This window comes from Oncorhynchus gorbuscha, linkage group LG18, assembly GCF_021184085.1.
Source record: "Oncorhynchus gorbuscha isolate QuinsamMale2020 ecotype Even-year linkage group LG18, OgorEven_v1.0, whole genome shotgun sequence".
NCBI lineage: Eukaryota > Metazoa > Chordata > Actinopteri > Salmoniformes > Salmonidae > Oncorhynchus > Oncorhynchus gorbuscha.
Genome location: NC_060190.1, coordinates 73741526 through 73762291, shown reverse-complemented (window position 1 = coordinate 73762291; position 20766 = coordinate 73741526). Strand labels below are relative to the sequence as shown.

At 45.4% G+C, this 20766-nt stretch overlaps 1 protein-coding gene across 1 annotated transcript; it reads left to right on the top strand.

Moving 5' to 3' along the window:
* Positions 1-9686: 9686 nt before the first annotated feature.
* sp7 (Sp7 transcription factor) lies at positions 9687-13353 on the top strand. The gene is made up of 2 exons (XM_046312188.1): positions 9687-9793; positions 11683-13353. Exons 1-2 carry the CDS (start codon positions 9773-9775, stop codon positions 13030-13032), a joined length of 1371 nt encoding a protein of 456 aa, XP_046168144.1. The 5' UTR covers positions 9687-9772; the 3' UTR covers positions 13033-13353.
* Positions 13354-20766: the final 7413 nt, after the last annotated feature.

The window sequence follows — 20766 nt, the reverse complement described above, 5'->3', positions numbered from 1 at the left end:
CAGCATGGTGGTGGTAGTGTGATGGTTTGGGGTCAGCATGGTGGTGGTAGTGTGATGGTTTGGGGTCAGCATGGTGGTGGTAGTGTGATGGTTTGGGGTCAGCATGGTGGTGGTAGTGTGATAGTTTGGGGTCAGCATGGTGGTGGTAGTGTGATGGTTTGGGGTCAGCATGGTGGTGGTAGTGTGATGGTTTGGGGTCAGCATGGTGGTGGTAGTGTGATGGTTTGGGGTCAGCATGGTGGTGGTAGTGTGATGGTTTGGGGTCAGCATGGTGGTGGTAGTGTGATGGTTTGGGGTCAGCATGGTGGTGGTAGTGTGATGGTTTGGGGTCAGCATGGTGGTGGTAGTGTGATGGTTTGGGGTCAGCATGGTGGTGGTAGTGTGATGGTTTGGGGTCAGCATGGTGGTGGTAGTGTGATGGTTTGGGGTCAGCATGGTGGTGGTAGTGTGATGGTTTGGGGTCAGCATGGTGGTGGTAGTGTGATGGTTTGGGGTCAGCATTGTGGTGGTAGTGTGATGGTTTGGGGTCAGCATGGTGGTGGTAGTGTGATGGTTTGGGGTCAGCATGGTGGTGGTAGTGTGATGGTTTGGGGTCAGCATGGTGGTGGTAGTGTGATGGTTTGGGGTCAGCATGGTGGTGGTAGTGTGATGGTTTGGGGTCAGCATGGTGGTGGTAGTGGGATGGTTTGGGGTCAGCATGGTGGTGGTAGTGTGATGGTTTGGGGTCAGCATGGTGGTGGTAGTGGGATGGTTTGGGGTCAGCATGGTGGTGGTAGTGTGATGGTTTGGGGTCAGCATGGTGGTGGTAGTGTGATGGTTTGGGGTCAGCATGGTGGTGGTAGTGTGATGGTTTGGGGATGTTTTGCTGCCTCAGGACCTGGACGACTTGCCTTAATAGTAAGGAACCATGAATTCTGCTCTGTATCAGAGAATTCTACAGGAGGATGTCAGGCCGTCCGTCTGTGAGCTGAAGTAGAAGTGCAGCTGGGTCATGCAGCAAGACAATGACCCAAAACACACAATCAAGTCTTCATAAAAAAAATCTAAAAAGCAACAAACTTGCTGTTTTGGAATGGCCAAAATTCCTCCACAGCGATGTGAGAGACTGATCAACAACTACAGGAAGCGTTTGGTTGGAGTCGTTGCAGCTAAAGGTGACTATAAGTGGGAGAGTAATTGTATTTATCATATAGGGACATTTAGTGTTGCATAAATGTGTTTATGAAATAAAGTATGTAATTGTTGTGTTATTTGTTCACTCAGGTTTCCTGTATCTAATATTAGGTTTTGGTTGAAGATCTGATAACATTCAGTATCAAAAATAGGCAAAAGAAGAGAAAACTAAAAAGGGGGCAAATACTGTCAAATAAGACTAGATCTAACTTCCACTCTGTCAAATAAGACTAGATCTAACTTCCTCTGTCATATAAGACTAGATCTAACTTCCTCTGTCATATAAGACTAGATCTAACTTCCACTGTCATATAAGACTCAAATATAAGACTAGATCTAACTTCCTCTGTCATATAAGACTAGATCTAACTTCCTCTGTCATATAAGACTAGATCTAACTTCCTCTGTCAAATAAGACTAGATCTAACTTCTGTCATATAAGACTAGATCTAACTATAAGACTAGATCTAACTTCCTCTGTCAAATAAGACTAGATCTAACTTCCTCTGTCATATAAGACTAGATCTAACTTCCTCTGTCAAATAAGACTAGATCTAACTTCCTCTGTCAAATAAGACTAGATCTAACTTCCTCTGTCATATAAGACTAGATCTAACTTCCTCTGTCAAATAAGACTAGATCTAACTTCCACTGTCAAATAAGACTAGATCTAACTTCCACTGTCATATAAGACTAGATCTAACTTCCACTGTCATATAAGACTAGATCTAACTTCCACTGTCATATAAGACTAGATCTAACTTCCACTGTCATATAAGACTAGATCTAACTTCCACTGTCATATAAAACTAGATCTAACTTCCTCTGTCATATAAGACTAGATCTAACTTCCACTGTCATATAAGACTAGATCTAACTTCCACTGTCATATAAGACTAGATCTAACTTCCTCTATAAGACTAGATCAAATATAGACTAGATCTAACTTCCACTGTCATATAAGACTAGATCTAACTTCCACTGTCATATAAGACTAGATATAAGACTAGATCTAACTTCCACTGTCATATAAGACTAGATCTAACTTCCTCTGTCATATAAGACTAGATCTAACTTCCTCTGTCAAATAAGACTAGATCTAACTTCCTCTGTCATATAAGACTAGATCTAACTTCCTCTGTCATATAAGACTAGATCTAACTTCCTCTGTCAAATAAGACTAGATCTAACTTCCTCTGTCATATAAGACTAGATCTAACTTCCTCTGTCATATAAGACTAGATCTAACTTCCTCTGTCAAATAAGACTAGATCTAACTTCCTCTGTCATATAAGACTAGATCTAACTTCCTCTGTCAAATAAGACTAGATCTAACTTCCTCTGTCAAATAAGACTAGATCTAACTTCCTCTGTCAAATAAGACTAGATCTAACTTCCTCTGTCAAATAAGACTAGATCTAACTTCCACTGTCATATAAGACTAGATCTAACTTCCTCTGTCAAATAAGACTAGATCTAACTTCCACTGTCAAATAAGACTAGATCTAACTTCCACTGTCATATAAGACTAGATCTAACTTCCACTGTCATATAAGACTAGATCTAACTTCCACTGTCATATAAGACTAGATCTAACTTCCACTGTCATATAAGACTAGATCTAACTTCCACTGTCATATAAAACTAGATCTAACTTCCTCTGTCATATAAGACTAGATCTAACTTCCACTGTCATATAAGACTAGATCTAACTTCCACTGTCATATAAGACTAGATCTTATTACATTACATTTAAGTCATTTAGCAGACGCTCTTATCCAGAGCGACTTACAAATTGGTGCATTCACCTTATGACATCCAGTGGAACAGCCACTTTACAATAGTGCATCTACATATTTTAAGGGGGGTGAGAAGGATTACTTTATCCTATCCTAGGTATTCCTTAAAGAGGTGGGGTTTCAGGTGTCTCCGGAAGGTGGTGATTGACTCCGCTGTCCTGGCGTCGTGAGGGAGTTTGTTCCACCATTGGGGAGCCAGAGCAGCGAACAGTTTTGACTGGGCTGAGCGGGAACTGTACTTCCTCAATGGTAGGGAGGCGAGCAGGCCAGAGGTGGATGAACGCAGTGCCCTTATTTGGGTGTAGGGCCTGATCAGAGCCTGGAGGTACTGAGGTGCCGTTCCCCTCACAGCTCCGTAGGCAAGCACCATGGTCTTGTAGCGGATGCGAGCTTCAACTGGAAGCCAGTGGAGAGAGCGGAGGAGCGGGGTGACGTGAGAGAACTTGGGAAGGTTGAACACCAGACGGGCTGCGGCGTTCTGGATGAGTTGTAGGGGTTTAATGGCACAGGCAGGGAGCCCAGCCAACAGCGAGTTGCAGTAATCCAGACGGGAGATGACAAGTGCCTGGATTAGGACCTGTGCCGCTTCCTGTGTGAGGCAGGGTCGTACTCTGCGGATGTTGTAGAGCATGAACCTACAGGAACGGGCCACCGCCTTGATGTTAGTTGAGAACGACAGGGTGTTGTCCAGGATCACGCCAAGGTTCTTAGCGCTCTGGGAGGAGGACACAATGGAGTTGTCAACCGTGATGGCGAGATCATGGAATGGGCAGTCCTTCCCGGGAGGAAGAGCAGCTCCGTCTTGCCGAAGTTCAGCTTGAGGTGGTGATCCGTCATCCACACTGATATGCCTGCCAGACATGCAGAGATGCGATTCGCCACCTGGTCATCAGAAGGGGGAAAGGAGAAGATTAATTGTGTGTCGTCTGCATAGCAATGATAGGAGAGACCATGTGAGGTTATGACAGAGCCAAGTGACTTGGTGTATAGCGAGAATAGGAGAGGGCCTAGAACAGAGCCCTGGGGGACACCAGTGGTGAGAGCGCATGGTGAGGAGACAGATTCTCGCCACGCCACCTGGTAGGAGCGACCTGTCAGGTAGGACGCAATCCAAGCGTGGGCCACGCCGGAGATGCCCAACTCGGAGAGGGTGGAGAGGAGTATCTGATGGTTCACAGTATCGAAGGCAGCCGATAGGTCTAGAAGGATGAGAGCAGAGGAGAGAGAGTTAGCTTTAGCGGTGCGGAGCGCCTCCGTGATACAGAGAAGAGCAGTCTCAGTTGAATGACTAGTCTTGAAACCTGACTGATTTGGATCAAGAAGGTCATTCTGAGAGAGATAGCGGGAGAGCTGACCAAGGACGGCACGTTCAAGAGTTTTGGAGAGAAAAGAAAGAAGGGATACTGGTCTGTAGTTGTTGACATCGGAGGGATCGAGTGTAGGTTTTTTCAGAAGGGGTGCAACTCTCGCTCTCTTGAAGACGGAAGGGACGTAGCCAGCGGTCAGGGATAAGTTGATGAGCGAGGTGAGGTAAGGGAGAAGGTCTCCGGAAATGGTCTGGAGAAGAGAGGAGGGGATAGGGTCAAGCGGGCAGGTTGTTCTAGATCTAACTTCCTCTGTCAAATAAGACTAGATCTAACTTCCACTGTCATATAAGACTAGATCTAACTTCCACTGTCATATAAGACTAGATCTAACTTCCACTGTCATATAAGACTAGATCTAACTTCCTCTGTCAAATAAGACTAGATCTAACTTCCACTGTCATATAAAACTAGATCTAACTTCCACTGTCATATAAGACTAGATCTAACTTCCACTGTCATATAAAACTAGATCTAACTTCCTCTGTCAAATAAGCGATAAGAAGAAGGTGTTCGTTGCTCTGAATCTGTGAGCAACTTCAATCTTGACATTTTCTTGTTGATGGTTTTATGGTTACCAATAAATGTTCAAATCAATCAGATATTTTCAGTGGAAATCCAAGTCTTTATTGCTGTATCCCGACCTCTCCCCTCCTTATTGCCTACCTTAACACCCACAGATCTGACCCTACCCCTAAAACTCAAACCCCAAATTCAAAAATAGAAAATAAAACTGAACCAGCTTTCTGGAGAGGCTGTTAAATGCTTAACACAGTCTCTAATTATAGCAGACTGACTGACTGACTGACTGACTGACTGACTGACTGACTGACTGACTGACTGACTGACTGACTGACTGACTGACTGACTGACTGACTGACTGACTGACTGACTGACTGACTGACTGGCTGACTGGCTGACTGACTAGCAGACTGGCTGACTGACTGACTGACTGACTGGCTGACTGACTGGCTGGCTGACTGGCTGGCTGACTGGCTGATTGACTGACTGGCTGACTGGCTGGCTGGCTGACTGGCTGACTGGCTGACTGACTGGCAGACAGGCTGACTGACTGGCAGACTGGCTGACTGGCTGACTGGCTGACTGACTGGTGTTTGAAGGGAACTGTAAATGGGAACACACCAGAGATTTTAGATTACTCAAAACTCCTATAAAAGTGCAGAAAGCAGACCGTTGAGTCCACTTAGCAACACTTCCACTTGTTACTTGTATAGATGCTGTAACTTACCCTCTCATTTCACTTTAATGTAAAACACCCAGTATTAATGATCAGAGAAAGGAAAAGGAAACCAAGTTAAACGAGAAACACTGCTTTACAGGCCATGTTATGTTAATGAGAGGAGAGGAGAGGAAAACTCCCCAGAGCGTCAGGAGTTTTGTTTGCCACGTATGATGGGGGGCATTAGAATGTTATTTACACGTTAAAAAATATATATATATATTTGTGCGCTACTTCTGTGTGTGTATATGTGGAGTGTGTGTGTGTGTGTGTGTGTGTGTGTGTGTGTGTGTGTGTGTGTGTGTGTGTGTGTGTGTGTGTGTGTGTGTGTGTGTGTGTGTGTGTGTGTGTGTGTGTGCATGCGTGCTTGTGTGTGTGTGTGCATGCGTGTGTGTGTGTGTGTGCATGCGTGTGTGTGTGTGTGTGTGTGTGTGTGTGTGTGTGTGTGTGTGTGTGTGTGTGTGTGTGTGTGTGTGTGTGTGTGTGTGTGTGTGTGTGTGTGTGTGTGTGTGTGTGTGTGTGTGTGTGTGTGTGTGCTTGTGTGTGTGTGTGTGCATGCGTGTGTGTGTGTGTTCATATCCACTGCCTCTGGTTGCTGTAAGAAAATAAAGAGTTTAAGGTCAGTTGGAGAGCAGACTGCTAAATATAGTGGTGTGTTCATGTGAGGGCCAGACTCTCCTGAAGACAAGCTGTCCTCTGACCATGCCTTGTAATTGAGGAAGAAATAAGGACTCAAATTATATGTTTATTTTTTGACAACAATTTTAATCTTCTGTTCTCTCGTTTTGAGAAAAGAAACGCCCACAAGGACGCTGGAAACTAAGACCAGGGTTTAGGTTAGTAGGAGACTACTGAAACTAAGACCAGGGTTTAGGTTAGTAGGAGACTACTGAAACTAAGACCAGGGTTTAGGTTAGTAGGAGACTACTTGAAACTAAGACCAGCGTTTAGGTTAGTAGGAGACTACTGAAACTAAGACCAGGGTTTAGGTTAGTAGGAGACTACTGAAACTAAGACCAGCGTTTAGGTTAGTAGGAGACTACTGAAACTAAGACCAGGGTTTAGGTTAGTAGGAGACTACTGAAACTAAGACCAGGGTTTAGGTTAGTAGGAGACTACTTGAAACTAAGACCAGCGTTTAGGTTAGTAGGAGACTACTGAAACTAAGACCAGGGTTTAGGTTAGTAGGAGACTACTGAAACTAAGACCAGGGTTTAGGTTAGTAGGAGACTACTGAAACTAAGACCAGCGTTTAGGTTAGTAGGAGACTACTGAAACTAAGACCAGGGTTTAGGTTAGTAGGAGACTACTGAAACTAAGACCAGGGTTTAGGTTAGTAGGAGACTACTGAAACTAAGACCAGGGTTTAGGTTAGTAGGAGACTACTGAAACTAAGACCAGGGTTTAGGTTAGTAGGAGACTACTGAAACTAAGACCAGGGTTTAGGTTAGTAGGAGACTACTGAAACTAAGACCAGGGTTTAGGTTAGTAGGAGACTACTGAAACTAAGACTAGGGTTTAGGTTAGTAGGAGACTACTGAAACTAAGACTAGGGTTTAGGTTAGTAGGAGACTACTAAAACTAAGACCAGGGTTTAGGTTAGTAGGAGACTACTGAAACTAAGACCCGGGTTTAGGTTAGTAGGAGACTACTGAAACTAAGACTAGCCTACTGTTTATTTCTCCAGTAAATACAGACTAATCAATGCGGCTAATATAACCTTCAGTACAAGCACAGGGGTATTTACAGTACATTAAACACAGAGTATACCTGTCTTATCTCCATTGAAATCATGTCAGATTCAGCATGATAGCGAAGATGGGGGGGGGGGGGTATTAATTTCATCAAGTCCTTTATTGTCATCTGGTATGTTGAATCACAGCTATGCAGATATGTAACATGTTGTTTTACCATGGCCTGGCTGTGTTGTTGTTTAACTCGTTCAGTGTCCAGCCCCTCTCTTTGCTCTTGGGCGTACTACTACTGTAGGTCTATAACAGTTATTGTCATAGACACGTCCCAGACTCATTGTGTACTGTTATATGGTGTCATGTCTTCACCCCGCTTTCTCATTTAAGTGATGCATGTTTATTCTTAAAATCGTATTGATTCTTTTTTTTTAATAGAGCAAAGCTGATAATTTGGCAAAGTGGTCATCTTGAAAAAATAAATGCTACTGCATTTACCAAACACAATGTGTTTACCAAAAACACACTTATTTAATAAGATAGTGATAAAGACCTGTTAAATAATAGCGATTTGCAGCAACACAAAGGGCGCTCTGAGGAATGGAGCGACACACAACCGGTGAGACTAAAGACGTTGCTGGTGGCTAAAATAGACGCATTTTAAATGAACGCACTCGCTCGTCAGAATTACACTGGTAATTAGTTTACGTTTCAAATTACAAACATTTCAAATGACAATCGGAAAATCTGAACAAACCATCTCAATCTCCCCTATTTCTAGCCTATACACAGTTGCGTCGCTATCGTTATTTGTAGGCCTTATACCGTAAAAAAAATGTCATTCAAGTATGAATATCAATCGAAGTTAATAAAAGTGGGTCAGGCCAGGTGGTACAAATTACGCTCTATAAAATATAGGAGTTTCAAGAAAGCCAGTGGTTTTGTTTGAGGTAGGCCCTACAGTATGACAGCATTTTGCGCAATGAATGATCAAATAAAATCACTGAGAAATAGAGTCGCTTAAAACAGATCTGAAGAAGGATTTAAATACAGCTGTGTCGGGGATGTAAAGTAGGCTAAATATTTCCAAATGTAAGTCGAACTATTTGAATCATCGGTGCTTTTCTTACAAGAGGAAACAAACTAGCTTCGCTGTAAAAGTTGCGGTCAGAATTCATTTGATTTGACGTGATAATCATTTCTTTAATTTGTTTTATTTCTTTGTCATTTCGAACAGTTTGAATCCTTTCAAACCATTACAACTAATGCCTACAAAAGACATTTAACTGCACTTCAGAATATTGAAAACAGAGACAGACGGTTAAAAACCAAACAATAAAATCTGTGTTCTAACCGCAGGCCCTGCCAGTTTCATTTATTGATTTATTCGTGGCCAGCATGTTACTGTGTGCGACAGTGTCACGACAATAATAACCTATCGAAAGGCAAGCAGCTTTACATCATTATCTGCCTATTGTAACAACGTTATTTTAATGGAGAATGTGCCTATATCTAATCATATTATTAATTGTAAGAGGTACAGTAGGGAAGTAGTGGGAGTAAGGGAGACCATAACGCACGCGATCGCCAAAACAAAAGGGATCCTTCTCGTTACATTATTATCGCCAAAGATCGCCAACATTAGGCCTAATATTAGCAGGTAGGCTATATTATATTATATGTAGGCTGTATTATATTATATGTAGGCTATATTATATTATGTGAAGGCTATATTATATTATGTGAAGGCTGTATTATACCTATAGGCCTAATATTAGCAGGTAGGCTATATTATATTATGTGAAGGCTATATTATATTATGTGTAGGCTATATTATACCTATAGGCCTAATATTAGCAGGTAGGCTGTATTATATTATGTGAAGGCTATATTATATTATGTGTAGGCTATATTATACCTATAGGCCTAATATTAGCAGGTAGGCTGTATTATATTATATGTAGGCTGTATTATATTATGTGTAGGCTGTATTATACCTATAGGCCTAATATTAGCAGGTAGGCTGTATTATATTATATGTAGGCTGTATTATATTATGTGAAGGCTATATTATACCTATAGGCCTATAATGATGCTGATGCTGGAGGAACAAGACATAGTGAACCTGACTGAGTAGCCGACTGAGAAAACTGGGCGCTTTGACGCCAATAGGGTGTAAATTACCTGACAATTATTGAATACTTAATTCATTCATAATAGCCACTCAACCACCCATTTCCCAAAGATGAATCTGGATTTGTCAATGTGCATTTGGGGAGGTGGGCTGGTTTCTACTCCCATGCCCTCCATCCCTTTTCATTCCCTCTCCCCTTTCTTGGCTTTCAACGAATCTTCAAAGAGCGCGGACCCTATAATTAAGGGGCGGGATCTCTGCCTCTCCAAATACGTCTGTGCGCTCATGCCGGAGTTCTCTCAAACTGTCCCGGGACTGCGAGCAGAGAAGAGAACCGACTTAACTATCTACTCTTGGGATTTTGTTTCCCAGGGATGGCCGCATCTATTCTGGAGGTATGGAATATACTTGTTTGTGTTTTTAAGTTAACTTTAAAGTTGTTTTACAGTTACGCGCCATTTGTATTTTCCAGCAGAATTAGGCTACTGCTTGTCTGAAGGATCAGTCATGACCCAGGTTACTTTTCAATGTTCATACGGAGAAAGAACGGGTTGCACTGTTGACATTTGACAATATGCTTTCATAAAACAAGATTTGATTGTGGTAAAATATGTAGTCTAAAATATGATATGTCTCTCCGTCTGTCAGAAACGATGTGCGTAACTGAACATTCGGACTAAAAGCATGCCATAGCCTATGTCATTTATATTGGGTTTTATCCAATACATTTAAAAAAAGGTTATGTACTTTAACGCAAATTAATGGCACGTAATTCTATAGTCAGCCTCAGTCCAAGACCAATATGCTACGCTAGCCGACATCCCCAATTAAAAAGTTACCTCTACGCCCGTTGGTTATCATAACAAACATATGAGTTGATATAAGAAATAAATGGGACTTCGAATGAGTGAATAACAGGTTAACATCAAATATAATTCATATAGAAAAGTGTGGTCTGACCTACTGATTGGTAGACAGACTGGATGAAATGGTATATGCCTGGCAAATCAGTCCACAGCCAAATCAACACGAAACGCAATCTCTCGCCAAACCTCTCCCAATAAGAAGATGTTGGTACAGTAGACTTGGTTCCACTGTAATTACAGAATCATTACATTTCCGCGGGTCATCAACGCTATAACGTGGAGGACATACAAGGTAAAACGCAAGGGGGGGGGGGGTAGTGAACAAAAAACGCATTACAGCCGCAGTTAACTCTTTATCTCTGTGATTGAGTGCAATTAACCTGGAAACAGGAGCCACAGCAACAGGATACGCTAAATCCACCGCAGGCGCTTCGCAGGCAGACGTAGGAAATCCACTCCTCAACTCAACCCCGGTGTGGTGCCTCCGGGTGCTGGCTGGTGATTAGGGACTTTGTTACTGCTTTAAGGACGAGACTAGAGTCCTTAAATGGTCTTGCGTGGAATAACTTGTATCAGCTGACAGTGTAGTGTAATTTAGGGAAAACGTACTTTCAGCAATAGAAGAAATCTCTGTCCATATACACGAGTAGACATAGACCTAATACGCATTGGCTAGGTCCACCACATGCTGAAATATCAGCCTACAAGTCGTATGACTTGATGTGCACTATACAACTTTGGCTGGCTCTTGTCCTGAGATGCGCGTGTAAATTGGATATTGGAGCAAATCTGTTGATTTGACCTGCGCGTTTGTCCCACTTGACACGCTGATCTCAAATTATAGGATTAAGGCCATGTAGCCTGATGCACGACCTGCTCAATACGAGCTCTTCAAAGGTAGTTGCATTGTTTTTCGAATAATCTTAATCTGGTGATTGACACATCTTTATAAAATATCATGTTAAGACAGGACAATGAGGAGAGAGTCAGTTTGTGGAAAAATGCGCCATTGTTGAAAGGGCATAAATACCTCAAACCGTTTCAGATGTCATGGTGGCCATTCAGGACTAACATGTTTGGCAAGATTTCAACTGACAACAATACTGTTGCTGAGAACAATTTAGTTGACATAAATAGTGTTTTTAAATGTACATTATTCAGATACAGTTTTGTCGCATTTAATTCCTATTTTCCCTTTTTATTGAATTATTCTGTCTGTTTGACGAAACAAGAAGACATATAATTTCATCAACACAAATGTAATTTGAAATGAACTGAAACCAAAGTAAATCTCCTCTGTTCTGTGACCAATGTACAGGGGAAAGCAACAGCCTACCATACTGTTGTGATTAGACACTGACAGAAGCAGCAGCAGCCATTTCCTCTGTCTGATCTCTCTTGTCTCCTCTCCCTTCTAGGAGGAAGCTCGCTATGGTTCCAGTCCTCTTGCTATGCTAACCGCTACCTGCAACAAGTTTGGCAGCACCAGCCCGGTGAGGGACTCAGCCACCCCGGGCAAGGCCGGCCCCGGCAGCACCGCTACAGTCAAGAAGCAGTACACCATGAGCTCAGAGCTCCAGGGACAGAGAAACAGCAGAGGAGGAGGAGAGGGCATGGAGAACTCCTACACTGGTTCCTTCAGCTCAGCGGGTGGGTTACTCACACCCACTGGCAGCCCTCCTCCATCCTCTGGGGGGTATACGTCCGAGTACAACCCCTTCTCCCACTCCTTCCAGACCTCCATGTCCCAGGGCCAGGACCAGTCCCTGCTGGTGTCCAAGGCCCACGCCACGGCCGACTGCCTGACCAGCGTCTACACCTCCCTGGACATGACTCACCCCTACGGCTCCTGGTACAAGGCAGGCATCCACCCCGGCATCACCGCTGCCCCCTCCAACACCACATCCTCCTGGTGGGACGTCCACCCAAATACCAACTGGCTGAGTGCTGCCCAGCCCCAGTCCGATGGCCTCCAGGGCTCCCTCCAACCCGTCCCTCCCCAAGCCTCCCTCAGCCCCCAGCTGCCCAGCTACACCACTGACTTCACCTCTCTGAACCCAGCTCAGTACCCCTCGGTGGGCCTGGGGTCCACATCACACCTCCTCCAGTCCTCCCAGCACATGCTGCCTCAGGACATGTACAAGCCCAAGCCGGTGTCTGGCGGGGGGCTGATGGAGAATCAGATGGGCCTGAAGCCTGCTGGTGGATCACGGGGTTACGGTGGGGGAACCACCACTGGCCGGTCCAACTGTGACTGTCCCAACTGCCAGGAGCTGGAGCGGCTTGGAGCCTCGGCTGCATCCCTGAGGAAGAAGCCCGTTCATAGCTGCCACATCCCGGGCTGTGGGAAGGTCTATGGTAAAGCCTCGCATCTCAAGGCCCACCTCCGCTGGCACACTGGGGAGAGACCTTTCGTCTGCAACTGGCTGTTCTGCGGGAAACGTTTCACACGTTCCGACGAGCTGGAGAGGCACGTCCGCACGCACACCCGGGAGAAGAAGTTCACCTGCCTGCTGTGTAACAAGAGATTCACCCGCAGCGACCACCTCAGCAAGCACCAGAAGACCCACGCAGAGTCTGCCCTGCAGCAGGCCAAGACCGGGGAGGGAGAGGCCCAGGACCCCAGGAACAACGAGGAGACGGCAGACCCCAATAACCTCAACACGGCCGTGCAGAATAACAACGTCCCTAGTGAGACGACCAACGGAGAGGAGAAGACTGGCTCAGCCAATGGGGTAGAGACCAGCAGTGGCCTGCTGGAGATTTAACTTCAGCGAATGTGGTCTTATAGAGATGTTTTGTTCAGTTAGTGTGGCACCGCTGTGGTGCAAAGTTCACTATATATCTAAAAACAACCAGCATTATTTAGTATTTGTACATGCTGCCCACGCGGTTGACATTAATTGTCAAAGGATGCATTTGACATAGTTATTAATGACTTTCAAGATAACTGGCCAGGCTGGTCAGGAAATACCCATTCTGTGGACTTCACACACACACACACACACACACACACACACACACACACACACACACACACACACACACACACACACACACACACACACACACACACACACACACACACACACACACACACACACACACACACACACACACACACACACACACACACAAATTCTTCATTTTCAAACCACTAAATTCAATCTGTAAGATCAGAGGAGGGAAAAAACAAGAAGAAAATGTGTGTATCTAGTATGAGGGACGTAATGGAGCATTGCTTTTCTATGGTACATGATTGGCTCAGTAAGAACCAGTCTCTGATATTGGGTACGTCTTGTTTTGGGATTTGAGTCTGTGCGCTTCCTATCATGTCTTATTTAATTTTAGATTTACACAAATAATCTAATTTATGTTTTAAATTATAAGCATTAAAGATTATCATGCATTTTTCAGGCAGTGCATTGTTGGATAATAATGGCAAAATAAAGCCATTGATAATTTAGTAAATTAAGATGATTATTTTTTTCTTTTATTTATTGATTATAACCACGGTGATGTTGTTGGTGCTATCGTGTTTGAAGATGTATTTATAGATCTTGAAATGAATTGTTTCTGCTAACTGTTTTCTACATAACTATTCTATTGTGAAGTCTGCACACCTGCCACGTTGACAGTGATGACGGCGTTCTCCTTTAGGTACTTTATTGCTGTAATGTCAGGTGTCTTATTTTTCTGCCCGTTTTCTAATTTGTTGATAAACTTTTTTTTCCAACTCTAATGAAAATGACACGTACAACAATAATATTAAGACACACCGATTAAATCAGATGGTATATGTTCACGTCTTCAAAGAAAGTCCAAAGTTTATCACAGCAATGCATGATGGATATTTAGGATAATAAACTCCTGATATTTTGTGATTGAACTTCATGGAGAATATTAGTTGGAACTTTTGCAGGATGTGGAATGAGCTAAATGAGGAAACCGTAATTCAGCATGAGCTTGGTATAGGAGTATGTCTTCAGTGTCGTGACATGAAATGGTGCTTCAGTAAAAAAAAAAAAAAAAGCTATTGACTTTGTTCATTGGTGTTATTTTTATTTTTCCAAACCTATAAGTCTCATCTCCCCACTTGATTCCATAAAGGTTTATCTTGCAGAGGTAGCAAGCAATCCCAAAAGTCTAAAGGATAAATACTACATAGACTTGACACGTTCAACTCTTCTCTTTGTCCTTCATCTCTCTCTATCTCTCTTCCCCTTTCACCTCTCCCTCCCTCTCTTTCCTCCTTCATCTCTCCCTCTCTCTCTTCCTCCTTCATCTCTCCCTCCCTCTCTTCCTCCTTCATCTCTCCCTACCTCTCTTCCTCCTTCATCTCTCCCTCCCTCTCTTCCTCCTTCATCTCTCCCTCCCTCTCTTTCCTCCTTCATCTCTCCCTGCCTCTCTTTTTCCTTCATCTCTCCCTACCTCTCTTCCTCCTTCATCTCTCCCTACCTCTCTTCCTCCTTCATCTCTCCCTCCCTCTCTTCCTCCTTCATCTCTCCCTCCCTCTCTTTCCTCCTTCATCTCTCCCTGCCTCTCTTTTTCCTTCATCTCTCCCTACCTCTCTTCCTCCTTCATCTCTCCATCCCTCTCTTCCTCCATCTCTCCCTGCCTCTCTTCCTCCTTCATCTCTCCATCCCTCTCTTCCTCCATCTCTCCCTGCCTCTCTTCCTCCTTCACCTCTCCATCCCTCTCTTCCTCTTTCATCTCTCCATCCCTCTCTCCTCTAAATCCCCTCTCTCTCTCTCTCTCTCTTGTCATATTCTTACTGTATTCTGTCCAACTTGCTCTTCTTGCCTCCCTATTAACCAAAATACCTTCATTATCTTCTTGCCTCTCTCTTAACCAAAATACCTTCATTATCTTCTTGCGGGCGGCACAAACAAAGCGATCGACTGAGTTGAACTCTCTGGTCGGTCGACACAATTACCCTTTTGACAGTGCCACTGTAGTTACCCCACTGTAGTTACCCCACTGTAGTTACGCCACTGTAGTTACCCCACTGTAGTTACCCCACTGTAGTTACCCCACTGTAGTTACGCCACTGTAGTTACCCCACTGTAGTTACCCCACTGTAGTTACCCCACTGTAGTTACGCCACTGTAGTTACCCCACTGTAGTTACCCCACTGTAGTTACGCCACTGTAGTTACCCCACTGTAGTTACGCCACTGTAGTTACCCCACTGTAGTTACCCCACTGTAGTTACCCCACTGTAGTTACGCCACTGTAGTTACCCCACTGTAGTTACCCCACTGTAGTTACCCCACTGTAGTTACCCCACTGTAGTTACGCCACTGTAGTTACCCCACTGTAGTTACCCCACTGTAGTTACGCCACTGTAGTTACCCCACTGTAGTTACCCCACTGTAGTTACGGCACTGTAGTTACGCCACTGTAGTTACCCCACTGTAGTTACCCCACTGTAGTTACCCCACTGTAGTTACCCCACTGTAGTTACGCCACTGTAGTTACCCCACTGTAGATACCCCACTGTAGTTACACCACTGTAGTTACCTCACTGTAGTTACACCACTGTAGTTACCCCACCTGAGACAATCAGGCCCCTCTCCAGCCTCACATAGTTAATTAGACCCAGCTATGGTCTAGTAAAGTGAAGGAAGGAGGAAAGAGGGATGGAGGGAAGGAGTGGAAGAAAGGAACGAGGGAAGGAAGGAGTGGAAAGAGTGAAGGGGGAAGGAGGGAGGGAGGGAAGGAGGGAAGGGGGGTAGAAGTGAAGGGGAGAGGGGAGGAGGGAATGGGGAAGGAGGGGAAAGGGGGGAAGGAGGGGAAGAAGAGAACGGGGGTAGAAGTGACAGGGGCAGAGGGAAGTAGGGATGGAGGGTCAGTAATTGCATGATTTGCTGAGGGAGGTGCTCACACAAAAGTCTTCCATTAAATGTAGAGAGAGACGCCTGGAAAGAGTCCTGGACGGTGTGGGCTGACAGAAGGGACTCCAGCCTAAACACTTAGGAAGAGTTGGTGCATATAGAGTGTGGGCTGACAGAAGGGACTCCAGCCTAAACACTTAGGAAGAGTTGGTGCATATAGAGTGTGGGCTGACAGAAGGGACTCCAGCCTAAACACTTAGGAAGAGTTGGTGCATATAGAGTGTGGGCTGACAGAAGGGACTCCAGCCTAAACACTTAGGAAGAGTTGGTGCATATAGAGTGTGGGCTGACAGAAGGGACTCCAGCCTAAACACTTAGGAAGAGTTGGTGCATATAGAGTGTGGGCTGACAGAAGGGACTCCAGCCTAAACACTTAGGAAGAGTTGGTGCATATAGAGTGTGGGCTGACAGAAGGGACTCCAGCCTAAACACTTAGGAAGAGTTGGTGCATATAGAGTGTGGGCTGACAGAAGGGACTCCAGCCTAAACACTTAGGAAGAGTTGGTGCATATAGAGTGTGGGCTGACAGAAGGGACTCCAGCCTAAACACTTAGGAAGAGTTGGTGCATATAGAGTGTGGGCTGACAGAAGGGACTCCAGCCTAAACACTTAGGAAGAGTTGGTGCATATAGAGTGTGGGCTGACAGAAGGGACTCCAGCCTAAACACTTAGGAAGAGTTGGTGCATATAGAGTGTGGGCTGACAGAAGGGACTCCAGCCTAAACACTTAGGAAGAGTTGGTGCATATAGAGTGTGGGCTGACAGAAGGGACTCCAGCCTAAACACTTAGGAAGAGTTGGTGCATATAGAGTGTGGGCTGACAGAAGGGACTCCAGCCTAAACACTTAGGAAGAGTTGGTGCATATAGAGTGTGGGCTGACAGAAGGGACTCCAGCCTAAACACTTAGGAAGAGTTGGTGCATATAGAGTGTGGGCTGACAGAAGGGACTCCAGCCTAAACACTTAGGAAGAGTTGGTGCATATAGAGTGTGGGCTGACAGAAGGGACTCCAGCCTAAACACTTAGGAAGAGTTGGTGCATATAGAGTGTGGGCTGACAGAAGGGACTCCAGCCTAAACACTTAGGAAGAGTTGGTGCATATAGAGTGTGGGCTGACAGAAGGGACTCCAGCCTAAACACTTAGGAAGAGTTAGGAAGAGTTGGTGCATATAGAGTGTGGGCTGACAGAAGGGACTCCAGCCTAAACACTTAGGAAGAGTTGGTGCATATAGAGTGTGGGCTGACAGAAGGGACTCCAGCCTAAACACTTAGGAAGAGTTGGTGCATATAGAGTGTGGGCTGACAGAAGGGACTCCAGCCTAAACACTTAGGAAGAGTTGGTGCATATAGAGTGTGGGCTGACAGAAGGGACTCCAGCCTAAACACTTAGGAAGAGTTGGTGCATATAGAGTGTGGGCTGACAGAAGGGACTCCAGCCTAAACACTTAGGAAGAGTTGGTGCATATAGAGTGTGGGCTGACAGAAGGGACTCCAGCCTAAACACTTAGGAAGAGTTGGTGCATATAGAGTGTGGGCTGACAGAAGGGACTCCAGCCTAAACACTTAGGAAGAGTTGGTGCATATAGAGTGTGGGCTGACAGAAGGGACTCCAGCCTAAACACTTAGGAAGAGTTGGTGCATATAGAGTGTGGGCTGACAGAAGGGACTCCAGCCTAAACACTTAGGAAGAGTTGGTGCATATAGAGTGTGGGCTGACAGAAGGGACTCCAGCCTAAACACTTAGGAAGAGTTGGTGCATATAGAGTGTGGGCTGACAGAAGGGACTCCAGCCTAAACACTTAGGAAGAGTTGGTGCATATAGAGTGTGGGCTGACAGAAGGGACTCCAGCCTAAACACTTAGGAAGAGTTGGTGCATATAGAGTGTGGGCTGACAGAAGGGACTCCAGCCTAAACACTTAGGAAGAGTTGGTGCATATAGAGTGTGGGCTGACAGAAGGGACTCCAGCCTAAACACTTAGGAAGAGTTGGTGCATATAGAGTGTGGGCTGACAGAAGGGACTCCAGCCTAAACACTTAGGAAGAGTTGGTGCATATAGAGTGTGGGCTGACAGAAGGGACTCCAGCCTAAACACTTAGGAAGAGTTGGTGCATATAGAGTGTGGGCTGACAGAAGGGACTCCAGCCTAAACACTTAGGAAGAGTTGGTGCATATAGAGTGTGGGCTGACAGAAGGGACTCCAGCCTAAACACTTAGGAAGAGTTGGTGCATATAGAGTGTGGGCTGACAGAAGGGACTCCAGCCTAAACACTTAGGAAGAGTTGGTGCATATAGAGTGTGGGCTGACAGAAGGGACTCCAGCCTAAACACTTAGGAAGAGTTGGTGCATATAGAGTGTGGGCTGACAGAAGGGACTCCAGCCTAAACACTTAGGAAGAGTTGGTGCATATAGAGTGTGGGCTGACAGAAGGGACTCCAGCCTAAACACTTAGGAAGAGTTGGTGCATATAGAGTGTGGGCTGACAGAAGGGACTCCAGCCTAAACACTTAGGAAGAGTTGGTGCATATAGAGTGTGGGCTGACAGAAGGGACTCCAGCCTAAACACTTAGGAAGAGTTGGTGCATATAGAGTGTGGGCTGACAGAAGGGACTCCAGCCTAAACACTTAGGAAGAGTTGGTGCATATAGAGTGTGGGCTGACAGAAGGGACTCCAGCCTAAACACTTAGGAAGAGTTGGGCTGACATATAGAGGAAGAGTGTGGGCTGACAGAAGGGACTCCAGCCTAAACACTTAGGAAGAGTTGGTGCATATAGAGTGTGGGCTGACAGAAGGGACTCCAGCCTAAACACTTAGGAAGAGTTGGTGCATATAGAGTGTGGGCTGACAGAAGGGACTCCAGCCTAAACACTTAGGAAGAGTTGGTGCATATAGAGTGTGGGCTGACAGAAGGGACTCCAGCCTAAACACTTAGGAAGAGTTGGTGCATATAGAGTGTGGGCTGACAGAAGGGACTCCAGCCTAAACACTTAGGAAGAGTTGGTGCATATAGAGTGTGGGCTGACAGAAGGGACTCCAGCCTAAACACTTAGGAAGAGTTGGTGCATATAGAGTGTGGGCTGACAGAAGGGACTCCAGCCTAAACACTTAGGAAGGGACTGACAGAAGGGACTCCAGCCTAAACACTTAGGAAGAGTTGGTGCATATAGAGTGTGGGCTGACAGAAGGGACTCCAGCCTAAACACTTAGGAAGAGTTGGTGCATATAGAGTGTGGGCTGACAGAAGGGACTCCAGCCTAAACACTTAGGAAGAGTTGGTGCATATAGAGTGTGGGCTGACAGAAGGGACTCCAGCCTAAACACTTAGGAAGAGTTGGTGCATATAGAGTGTGGGCTGACAGAAGGGACTCCAGCCTAAACACTTAGGAAGAGTTGGTGCATATAGAGTGTGGGCTGACAGAAGGGACTCCAGCCTAAACACTTAGGAAGAGTTGGTGCATATAGAGTGTGGGCTGACAGAAGGGACTCCAGCCTAAACACTTAGGAAGAGTTGGTGCATATAGAGTGTGGGCTGACAGAAGGGACTCCAGCCTAAACACTTAGGAAGAGTTGGTGCATATAGAGTGTGGGCTGACAGAAGGGACTCCAGCCTAAACACTTAGGAAGAGTTGGTGCATATAGAGTGTGGGCTGACAGAAGGGACTCCAGCCTAAACACTTAGGAAGAGTTGGTGCATATAGAGTGTGGGCTGACAGAAGGGACTCCAGCCTAAACACTTAGGAAGAGTTGGTGCATATAGAGTGTGGGCTGACAGAAGGGACTCCAGCCTAAACACTTAGGAAGAGTTGGTGCATATAGAGTGTGGGCTGACAGAAGGGACTCCAGCCTAAACACTTAGGAAGAGTTGGTGCATATAGAGTGTGGGCTGACAGAAGGGACTCCAGCCTAAACACTTAGGAAGAGTTGGTGCATATAGAGTGATGACATTTTGTAACGCTTTTGTTCGTTTTGGCCTTCTGTTTTGTTCCCGGCTTTTCGGGCACACAACATTTTTTTCTAAAGGTCAGATGAAGTTGGAGAGCCGAAGTCTACGCCCCTTTGTCCGTGATTGGTCAACTGTAGGGATTCTTCAATAAAGTATATGTTGTCATTCAACGAGAGACGGTTAGGTTAGTTTTGTGTATACTAGCTATGCCGTCTCAAAATGGACAAACAGTACTATTAGTCAGAGGAGAGGACTAGTCTGAAGGTATGGTTTACTGAGGTTTAGTCAGAGGAGTGGACCTGTCTGAAGGTATGGTTTACTGAGGTTTAGTCAGAGGAGTCAAGAGTGGGGTTTGGGGGCTATCCTGTTCTCCTAACCCCTCCCTACCCAGCAGAGACTATCCTGTTCTCCTAACCCCTCCCTACCCAGCAGAGACTATCCTGTTCGCCTACCCCCCCAACAAGAGACTGTCCTGTTCTCCTAACCCCCCCACCCACCAGAGACACTCCTGTCCTCCTAATCCTCTAAGATAACACCCCACCCACCAGAGACACTCCTGTCCTCCTAACCCTCTACGATAACCCCCCACCCACCAGAGACACTCCTGTCCTCCTAACCCTCTACAATAACCCCCCACCCACCAGAGACACTCCTGTCCTCCT